Source organism: Ischnura elegans, chromosome 8, assembly GCF_921293095.1.
Source record: "Ischnura elegans chromosome 8, ioIscEleg1.1, whole genome shotgun sequence".
Taxonomy (NCBI): domain Eukaryota; kingdom Metazoa; phylum Arthropoda; class Insecta; order Odonata; family Coenagrionidae; genus Ischnura; species Ischnura elegans.
This window is the reverse complement of record NC_060253.1, coordinates 12,919,598-12,931,014: the sequence shown is the minus strand read 5'-3', so window position 1 is coordinate 12,931,014 and position 11,417 is coordinate 12,919,598. Positions and strand designations below refer to the sequence as shown.

The 11,417-nt window shown below is 37.5% G+C and overlaps 1 protein-coding gene across 4 annotated transcripts in view; it reads left to right on the top strand.

Annotated features, from left to right (window-relative positions):
* The first annotated feature begins 3,903 nt into the window (after positions 1 to 3,903).
* LOC124163576 overlaps positions 3,904 to 11,417 on the top strand; it is a 50,756-nt gene continuing 43,242 nt past the window's right edge. For all 4 annotated transcript variants that reach the window (XM_046540567.1, XM_046540568.1, XM_046540566.1 and 1 more), the window contains exons 1-3: positions 3,904 to 4,588; positions 10,069 to 10,245; positions 11,071 to 11,157. In XM_046540567.1, coding sequence (XP_046396523.1) covers positions 4,394 to 4,588; positions 10,069 to 10,245; positions 11,071 to 11,157 — 459 coding nt within the window. In that variant the 5' untranslated portion in view covers positions 3,904 to 4,393. The remainder of the gene's footprint in view (positions 4,589 to 10,068; positions 10,246 to 11,070; positions 11,158 to 11,417) is intronic.

The following is an 11,417-nucleotide window of genomic DNA, read 5'->3' as shown; positions in this document are numbered from 1 at the left end:
AGTGGGTAAAGGACTTGTCTGTTAATCGAAGGGTCCTAATGACATGGGGTGAAGCCGTCAGACTCTCAAACAAAAATCCTGGAAGCAGGAAGCGAAAAAGGGAAGGGTAATAAGCCCCCTGCCCTAAATCGCGGATATTCACATGTCAGTGGATTCATTCCCTAATCCTGCAACTATCCCTGTCCCATCCCCACTCCCGTCACTGTAACTTCCCCTATCCCTCCCCCATCCCTAATTAGTGTCCCTTTCCCTACCTATCCCCCACCCTCGTCACTGTCCTTATTTATATAACCTTCCTTACCCCCATTGCTTTCCTTTCACTGACCCTATACCAGTCCTTACACCTGCCTCTATCCCTGTCGTTGCATTGTTATTAACAATAAAAATAGCTCTCTAGGTTGGAGACAAATAGAAACAAGGAAAATGCGGGTTCTTTGCCAAATTAATGCTATAAAATCAAGAGGTTAGAGAAATTTGTGAAGGAATGATTCCATGTCTAGTTTCCCTATTCTCCCTTGCAATCACTTATTGCTTCTCCCACCCACTTCCACATTTCTTTTCTCTCGCACACGGTGACTGCATTAAAGACTGAAACATTTAAGTTCGGCCTCACGAAAGCTTTTCCTGAACTATGCCCAACTGAAATTAGTACTTCAGGGGATTGGATAATGAGATAGAAAAATTAGAGAAATTGGTATACATGTTGCATTTTCCGACTGATACTTATGCTTCTCACAATTTGGTAATATTATACAGGCATATAGTTTGTATGTGTTGAATTTTCGCGAGAAATGGAAGAGGTATGAAGGGTTGATAATGATATCCAAAATTGAATTTTCTCAGTATTCACTGATTTATACTTTACTGATTACTGATTTTCCAAGCCTACCACCGAACGATCTCCTATTGCTGGAAAATTACATTTCTTAAACATAAAATGTTAATAACTCTTGGAAAGTGTTAATAGCTGAAAGGAAAGCATTAATAATTATCATCCAATCACAGATTCATTTTTACCATAAATTATGACGTGATAGGCTACAATACATTGATGATGAAGATATCACGGGCATAGATAAAGTTATGGATGCCATAAAAAATAATTAAGGCAGCTTGCGTTTAAAATATTTTTAACTGCCCAAAGTTATTACGCAAATATGCGCATAAACACTCAAATAATATGGAAGGACCCGAAAGGAAAAAGTGAAGATAGGATAAAATGAAGGGTCGGGAATAGCCACATTTGAAAAAAGGCGTAAAATGTTATGAAAGTCATTCGCGGCAGAAAAAACACCATTTTTGACTTTTGTATAATTTCTACTGATGTATTATGCATCTCTTAAGTAAGCAACCAAATTCATTTCAATGCTATACGGTTTATGCACCAAAATAATCAAAGACCTGACTATTCCCCTGGCTCTGCCTCTAAACCTTAACGTAAATCTAACCCTCACACTTACCGTAACCCTTACCCTAAGAAGGTTACCCTTTCACTTGCACCTACAGGTATCCTCGTATACACTTACACCATCGTTTTAGGCAACACTGTCAAATGCCTCTTTACTATACCCAGGGGCGGATCCAGGATTTTTTTCTGGGAGGGGCACAAGCAAGGCCGTATCCAGGATTTTGTTCTGGGTGGGGCACAAGGATACCTCGTAATACAAAACTAACGCAATGATAATGGGACCGTATTAAAAATCATGCATATTTTTGAGGGTCTGGGGGGGGGGGCACGTGCCCCCGTGCCCCCCCCCCTGGATCCGCCTATGACTATACCGTTTCAAATGGGCCCAAAATTTTCTACCCATCGCTTCCTAGAGGTATTTCACGCCACACCTCCAACCTCCTCCGACCAAGGCGTTTTGTGTGATCGATTTCCCTTGTACAGAGAAAGTATTGCACCAACAGTTTCGCTAAAATTGCCAATAAAATGGTATGGAAAAATGCCTAGGAAATTGCAAGAAACTTTTCGTCGAAAATGTAGGAGACAATATAATGACAAATTGCCTTGAAAATTGCATAAAACTGGCTAGAAAATGCAATGATATTTGGAAAAAATATTATACAAAAATGCACAAAGATTTCACTAGAAATTAGCAAGAAGAGTTGCATTAAAAATTGTACGAAAAATACCTCGAATATTGGACAAAAATTGCATCGAAAGTTCCTAAAAATGCACGAAGACTACCCAGAAAATTGCCGAGGAAAATGTATTAAAAATTCGCGAAAAATTCACTATATGCAAAAACGACAAGACAATTTTGCAAAACAATTGCCTTGGAAAATGCATAGAACATTTCAAGAAAAAATGCCTAGAAAATGCGCAAAAAATTGTAGAAAATTTCACAAAAAAATTCACGAAAAATTTTCTAGGAAAATGCACGAATAACTGTCCAGTAAAATTCATCAAAGCTGCATGAAAAAATGCCTTAATAGATAAAATTGCCAAGAATAATGGACTGAAAATTGCCTAGAAAAATTGCATGAAAATTTCGCGAATAATTGCTTAGAAAATTCACGAAGTATTGCATTTAAAAATTTCCCGAGAATGGCCTCGGCAAAAAAATCGACAATAGGGACAAAATAAAAAATAGCATAAAAGTTGCAATAAAATATGCACGAAAAGTGCGCGGAGATGGAACTTACAAATGTACCAAAAATTACTCTAAAATTGCAACAAAATATTTGAGAAAAATTGCACGAAATTATCTGCCAATAATGCTCTAAAGGCCATTTTTCACGGAGCACGTCATTGTGCAATCTGTCGTATGTATGTACCAAGGTGCGTATAATAGGTAATAAGATGCCTATTATACGCACCTTGCACTGTATCACAGTAGGACAGTAGCAGTGGCGTAGCCAGGAATTTCGTTCGGGGGGGTCCAAAACCAGGCGGGAAAATTTTTGAAAAATAGGGTACATACTAAGTAATGGGTTTTTAACTAGTTTTAACATTTTCACAATCGAAAAAACTTCATTTGTTAAAAAAATACTTTGTAAATTCATGATTTTTCAATAATTTGTTTTCTTTTATTAAGGAAAATAATGGTGCTTTTATATTTCGGAGGGCGTTGGGGGTCCGGACCCCCCGAACCTCCCCCCCCCCTGGCTGCGCCACTGGACAGTATAGCTCCGTAAGTGGCGCATGTCACTAGTCTTCTGTTCTATCCCGCAAGTATTTGTATGACTTTGCGATGGTTTGGCAAGCAGGAAGATTTCACGCCGAATGTCGGAATTGGCCGTCGAGCATTTTCACATGCTAAAGACCAAACTTCGGCTCTAGCTGGCTCGGGGGATGGGTAAGTGACTGCAGAGGTAGCAATGGTCAGATGCATTCTGGCCCTACCTGAATCCTATAGAAATTTTTTGTGGAGTGGTTTAATTGTCGCAATGGTTTTTGCAAATAAACATTTTGCAGCATACTCCAATTTTTTTATATTTGAAATAAATTATTTTCTTCTTTATGAGTGAAAGCAATTTTAAAACGAAATTTTATTATTTACTACTAGCACAACTCTGGTTTTAGCGTGTTAGTTCCTTGTGTTCACTAACTTTGTTATTATCAATGCTAGAAATTCCACAATGCTTAAAACATATTATTTTTTCATGTAGAAATGTAAGTTATTGAAAATCAAAAGCAATATTTGGTTTAAAAATCACTTTGTAAAGTAATAAGTTGGTGGGATTGGAGGGTATATAGGCGCCCAGTTCATACAGAGTGGTTTTAAATGCTCATTGTTAAAATAACATGAAATCTATTAATTCCTTCTGCTCTTCTCGTAGCTAGTTTCTGTTAACCACCCGCATCATTTCAGTGAAAGATCGTAAATGATCAACTCTAACCATATTCGAATAAACCGCCTTTTAAAATTTGAACACGCCGCCATATTGTTCACTGACGTCACGGAGCGTACTTCGTTACGAGTGTCATGAATTCGTGCCGTTTATTTCTCGTTACTGTTGTGGAATTTCCTTATATCGCTTCCATGTGATCTTAAGACTACACGCATTTGATTCTCAGCGTTCTCCATGCTGAGTACTTTCCCTTTTACGTACGATATGTTTATGTGTAAGTTCGAGTTCAAACTGCGCACCGAAGATGACTGATGACGACATATTTTGATCACACTACTTGTACTTTTAGTGCAAATATTGGTTATAATACTTATCCTATGAATGTATGTGTTAGCACAGTTTGTATCTCTTTGCTTTTGATGACGTGTGCCTCAAGATTCAAGCATACAAGTTCCAGTCGACCAACTTTATATGGCCAGCTTTTTAGTGATATACCAATTTTTGAGGTGTTTTCATGACGAGTTCCTGCGATATCCTCACCGAATTAGTGGAAGTGCTATATGCGACAAAGTGATTAACCTAAAACCTTTTCACCATGGAGGTCGCGGGAAATTGGAATGTTCAACCGGCCACTCTGGTACAAGTTAATGCCGACGTATGGGCCTTACAGCAAAAGTATTCGGTCTGTAGACTCTGTCTCTGCCATGGGGGATTGTTTGACATATTTGATAGCTGCACCGAAATGGATATTGAACTGAAGGAAACGATCGAGAACTTGTTACAATGTCCCGTAAGTACCATCATTCATAGCTCTCTGTTATCAGATTTAATTTGTCTATAGCGTGTTTGTAGTCACCAAATCCGTCTATTAAAGCATTTTAGTATCAGGGCAATAGTATCAATGAATTTTGTCTTCTGTCCTTGCTATATTTGGTGTTGTCGAGGGTGTAGAGGGAGGCAGCTGCCCTCTCAATACAGACTTTGTTGACAAGTTGAATGATTCTGCTGGATACGCTTGATACTTGGTGTTCTGCTCTTTTATTATGCTAGCTCTAATGGTCATCTGGATAATTCCTATGCTCATTGTAGTCATGTGTGATTAAAATTGCGAATGTTGAGCAAGTGGAGGGTTTATCTTGATCAAGTGTACTCTCAGAATGAACGTATAAAAGTGTTGGCTATTGGCTCTCAGCTCGCCCACCATTGGAATTCAAAGTTCATATGCACTATGTAGCTATTGAGACGATGGGCTCCTCACGATCAAAATGAAATGCTTACCTGTTAAGTACAAAGTATATTCTTATGATGTATCACATCTACCTCAATTTGAATTGAGTATCATTCTTCAAGAGTAACATTTAGTTTGTTAAATTTATACCCTGAAATTTGGCAGCTTTTACTGTATGCATGTAGTTGGCTCATCATTGGAACACACATCCTTTCGACCCCAGAACAAACAGAAGTATACTATGGGAATCCCGATTGCCCGGACATAATTGTATCCTCTTGGTATTCCATCACTTTCTTTTCTGCCCCTTCAATGAGAGTATTCCTGAGACTTCATTTGATAGGAATGTAGGTACTTAGGCATTCTCTCTTGAAAATACAGGTATGTGCTCTCTCACATCCATTATCAGCCTGTGCCCCTTTGACATTAACAGTTTCCTTCTTGTTGTTTACATTAACAGTTGGCCATTTATTGTCATCTAACATTGACGCATAAAATCGTTTCAGGCTTGATTTTGTGGAACATTGTTATATCCATAATAAAAACACAAGTGGTAATTTCCACACAGTTTAATTTAACACCTAACGACCGACCATGGTTTCGACACTTAGTGTCATTATCGAGGTACAATTACAAAGTGTCGAAACCATGGTTGGTTGTTAAGCATTAAATTGAACAGTTTGGAAATTACCATTCGTGTTTCTACCATGGATATATTATTTAATTCTGTCTTCACAATGCACTCTTAAATATTTAGCTAAATCAATGTTGAATATGGTTCGAGGAGTAGTAATTTGCATTGGGACCTCGTAGATATATTGTCAGCATTAGAAACCAACATACTCATTTAATTCCCTCTTCCATCTCCTTCTGTGTCAAATTAATTATAGTTCCCTATTTATCATAAAGTAATGATACCCATGAAATGCTTTTGCGTGAGAAAACAAGACAAAATAAGGTCCTTAAAGCACTTTGCAAGGAGAGTTAAGGGCTTTGCAGGGAGAGTTAACATTTTTGAGAGCCTAAAACTTTAAAATTTATCAATGATGTAGGTAATTACAATAGCTGATGTATAAACCTTATTTGGTGTCAATTGAGAAGAGCACAAATTTGGGTTAATTACTGGCATCATAAGAAGCCAGGGCCGAGGGTTTTGAAACCCATTGTGGCTGCGGTCAGGTAAATTTTGCTTTCAGAAACCGTGTTCCTTATTGATAAAGAAGAGTAAAGTAAGGTTTTGCTTGGATCCTTGGGAACCATGGGCATGATAGGGAGGCATAATGCTTTAGTGTCTAACCTCCCCGTCCTCCGGCAGCCATTACATGTGTATTTCGGTCTCAGGAGTGGCCTCTGTATTAACTTATCTACAGTGCTGTTGTTGAGCTGGTACGGCGTACCCCCTAAAATCCAAACTCGTTGTAAGCGTACTGGTTAAAATACCTTTGCGGCCGGATGTATAATACATGTTCAGCTGTTGGAATTTTCGGTGAGTACCACCTAAGTTTTTTTTCCAACTACAGCACTGCTTACCTAAGTATCTAGCCTAGGGGCATCTATCCTCAGATTCTCTATTTCTTTCAAATATACTTCAGTTGAATCTTTTGATATATTTGTAATTGCTGCCAATAAAAATGATGAGTTTAACTTTTAGTAGCATGCGCATGAAATATATAGCTCATTAGATGAAATTTATCCTTTTTTATGTTCACATATTGACAAGAAAATTTCAGTACGAATGACCTGCATACCTCCCAACTCTGAAGCAAAGTTTACTGCATAGAAAATGCAATTTTTGCTACAACTCATCTCATGTGGCCACTCAAATCCAAGTTGATTTTTGACCTCCGCAACAAGTTGTCCCCAGATTTCCCTGTCCTCAACCTTGTCAACCTTTCCCCCAAGTCTTCTCATCTCTTCAGCCACTTTTAATTCCATCTTAGTCTGGGTCTTACCCGTGGGTGCCTTCTTTCTGGTTGACCTCTGCACACTCTTCTTATCATTGCATCCTCCTCCCTTCATCTTATGTGACCGAACCACCTAAATCTCCTACTTCTTATCACAGCCAAAATATCTGGTCTTCTGAATAGGTTCCTGAGCTCGCTGTTTCTCAGTATTCTATATTTGTAGACAGAAATTTACTCCTCAATAATTTTAATAGGCTTCTGTAACATGTATTAGCTGCGCGTAACCTAATTTGTATCTCTTCTTCCATTTTATTTTGGCTGTTAATGGTAACTCCCAAATTCCTCAGTCATTGTAAAGCTGTATTGTATAATTTCCAGCGTTGAATTATAGGGCTCTGCCTCACTCTCATAATAAGGCCAACTTTCTTTCATTCTATCCAGAAATCCTATTCTCTTTCTTCCTCTCCTTTGTTCACTGAACTTTCTCCCCTCCAACATTGTTTTCAACACCCTCTCTCTGATTAATACTTGCTCTATCCATAGTTTCTGTCTCCCCTGTATCTCATCTAGCGGCTGCCTCAAACCACCCACCATGTCCATCACTTTGTCATTCCTCATTCTCTCCACCCACTTCCTCTCCATTAAGATAAGTTATGATAAAAAAATCGTCTGCCTTCAGGCACTCTCTTGTAAGATTAAAAAAGAAAACTGGAAAGTTGCCACCTACTTGATTGGTGATGTTATTCAGTGACGTCATGGCAGAGACGGAATGGCAGTGCCAGAATGCACTTTCCTTAACTTTTTTAGAAGTGAATAGTTTTTTATTGCAAGTTATCTTATTGCAATTTTTTGGTTACTAATGAACATATTAGAATTTTTTGAGCAACAAAATTGATAAAAGTGTTATTTGACTATTATGTCTTTCGTTAACCAGTATCAGAACGGTGTTCTGGCACCATGACACCCCTGATGTTATTAGATTTCTCATTCAATTACTCCAGAAATAACAGTGCATTGTGGGAAGAAATAGCCAACAAAGGTGTAATATACAAGAAAGCACTTGAGGACAATGAATGAGGCCAAGGTCATAAACTAGTAAGATAAAAGCGATGATGCTCATGGCATGAGCTTGTGATGTTATCAACATATCTGCAAAAGGCATAAGGCCTATTATTTTTGTTGAAAATAGTTGGAGAAGTAGGATAACAGATTGAAAAATTCTACTTTGTAAATTCAATCAAAATTGATGATATTTAAAATTGCTGTTCAAACAAGCCCTCTGTTAAAAGCCATCATTATGTCTTTGTTTTGTTTATTATTTAATCTACAATAAAAGCAAGATAAAAATGAAATAGTCCATTAAATTTGGCTGATAAAGTCGGGAAAAGCATTAGTTTGAAACGTAACCTTATCACCGCCCGTATTCTGGGTATCATTATTTTAATTTGTTAGGTGTACATCAGAAGTGTCATGGCCAAGTGGGAAGATTGTCCCAGGCTCAAATATTGGGTCAAATCGTTCAAAACCCCCTAAGCAAAATCCCCAATGTGAAAAGCCCCTCAGGGTAATGTCCCATCTACACTGAATGAGTGGTATCACATGCCTGTGGCTTAGTCCATGGTGAGTTCTACCCTCACTTATCCTATCCAACCTTTGGGTTGAATTACAGGGGCACATATGGAATCAAAACCTTTTAGAAAAACGAATGTGCAAAAAGAGTTCATTTTAAGCTGTTTAGTCGCAATGGCCTATTCATAACAGTCCTGATCATCCTCACCAAATGCATATTAACACTGATGCAACCATAAGGCAAGGGAAATTGGCTAAATATTTGGTAGAGAAAATATAAAAAGATTATTTCTGCAGTGCGCATCACACTAGGATGGAAGACTTGAGAACTTAGGAGGAAAATGATGTGCTATACATACCAGTGGCGCAGCGAGGGGGGGGGGGGTTAGGGGTTAAACCCCCCCCCCCCCCCCCCCAGAGCTCAGAGAAATTTTTAAGTTTAATCCATTTTACTTATTTGGTATTACTTATAGAATAGTGTTAGGATTAATCAAATATCCATCAGAAGGCCGTAAAAAGGTGTCTTACAATGACTTTCGTCAATTGATGTTACACAGTTATTGGATTGAAATATTAGTATTGTGCGCGCAATTTCAAAAAGAATAAGACCAAACACGACGTATTTCTGACTTTATTTAAGCATTTTACGCAAGGAAATAAATGTCAAAATACGACGGAGACTTAGCATTCTGGCGAAACTCGATATCCTCGCAACTGAACTTCTCGGAAGATGATGCAGTATTTTTTTTCGAAAACATATATCAAGTTACAATTTATGAGTTATGCTATATAATCTCTATTGTCACAGTCATTGACGAAGGTATATTTTCTCAAGATATTTGGTTTCTCCCTGCTAGCAATTCGAATTCATCTGCTTATCTTGTGAGAACTTCCAAAGATGGACTGAAAATAATTGAAGAAAATCCGGTGGAGAAGCGCGTGTAATTTTGCAAAATGCCTTGGATTGTCCGCTAGCACTGGACAGTAGGAGTGAGGGTAAAGCGAGCTACCTGTTGAAAATAAGAAGTTGGATGAAGCTGAATATCAGATCGGCGTGCCGCTGAAATGGCATTCGGTAGATAAGAATATATACATCAGACAGAAATCCATCGTAGCATTCTAAAAGCCGAGATGGCATGCAATCATTTTTTTGCGAGGTGGTGTGTCCCTTTATGATATTTGAAAGAGATGTTAGTTGAATCAATTATAAGCCCAAATGGTTTCCATAAAATTAAAATATTCCATTAATCAGCTAAATTCCGGTTTGAATCCATTAAAGGAAATCTCAATTATGCGACAAAATCCTGGGTTTCCTGCTGCATAGGCAACCTAGTCAAACATTCCCGCATTCGTAGTTTTTTTCGTCCCATCTGAAAAACGATAGATCGAGGTCCCACTGTATAACTTTTTATTTATACATTCATCAAGGGTAATAGAAGAAAAAACGTACGTTTAATATGCTTTCTATAATTCTAGTATTCGAGTAATGATTCAATATTCGAATTCGATATTTGAGTTTGAGAAATCTGCTATTCGACCCATCTCTAATAATAATCATCAATCCTACAGGTTGAGAGGGAGGAAGGCTTCCCATGGCTGGTGTGTCATCCTTGTGAGAGAAAGCTGACTGAATTCCGACTGTTTAAGAGAAGATGTCTGGAGTGCAAACAAGCATTTGATATCCGATTCAAGTGTTACAAACCTGTAGTGATTGCCCCTCAAAATGTGATACCCACCCCCATGGAGGTAAATATTTTTCCTTCTTGTGGGTAAATATTTAAATTTAAATACATATATCAGTGCTAAGTTTTGATCCCAAAATATTTTGAATTGAAGGTTGGTGATTGGCACACTTTTTAAATTTAAACTAACTATTTGCATACCAAGTTAGTACTTACTTGGCTCTTAAGGTTCCTGTTAAATTATTCTTTTTATGTTATTAGAAAGAAGATTTCCTAGTTACTGTGATTCAACCTTTAGATAAAAATTACCGAATAATGAGGTTACTAATATTTAAGTCATCCACTAACTCTAATTTTATGCTAATTAGGATTGATAAGTCATGGAAAATAGGTTTACTGCTTAAAATTTTTTAGGCTTCAATTAATGTGAATCAGTTTTGTCGTATGATCAATTGCTGGCCAATTTCTTTTTTTAATTGCCAAAAGCTCATTCTGGCGTAATGATAATTCTGTATTCAAGTAACTCTCTCTTAAAGGCAGCACTGGAAGGATAACTTGAGAATAAATGCAAATTGTGCTCCCTGAATTCTAATAGGCACTCTCTAGCATATAAGGTTATTGTTGTGTTCCATATGACCATTTTATTGGTACTATATTGTCATTAATTGTGATATAATGAGCATATAAATTATGGATGCCCCCAAGAACAGAATAGATTGTCACATACTTCTTCATTTGCTAGTTAAAGGGCTTCCATTATTTAATTGTGCATGGGTGACTTCCATTGGGTAGACCGGATAGCACAAGTAATGCAACTATTTTCTCACTTGTGAAACGTTGAGAAAAATTCATATTTAGTAATCATGATAAATTTTCTTTTTCGTTTTAGGTTAACCTTCCCACTGTTAATGTTAATATGGAGCAAATACAGGTCAGAGGGAGAGGAATGGAGGAATCATCTCAAACCTGTGTCTTTGTAGGTGAAATCCTTTAAAATGAAATGGAATTTATTATTCCAGTGAACCATTAATACTTTCTCATTTGCATTTTTGGTCTTATACTTAATTCCATTACTGTTTATCAAATTTACCCAAGCCTAGAGATTAAGTGGCATGATTATACCTCATTCCTCAACGTTTTATTTGGTTGATGCTGATTTGTTTAAAGTTTATTATGAAGGATATTACCCCTGAGGATGACATGTGGGTGTTAAAGCTGGACAGGGTTCACCAAAAG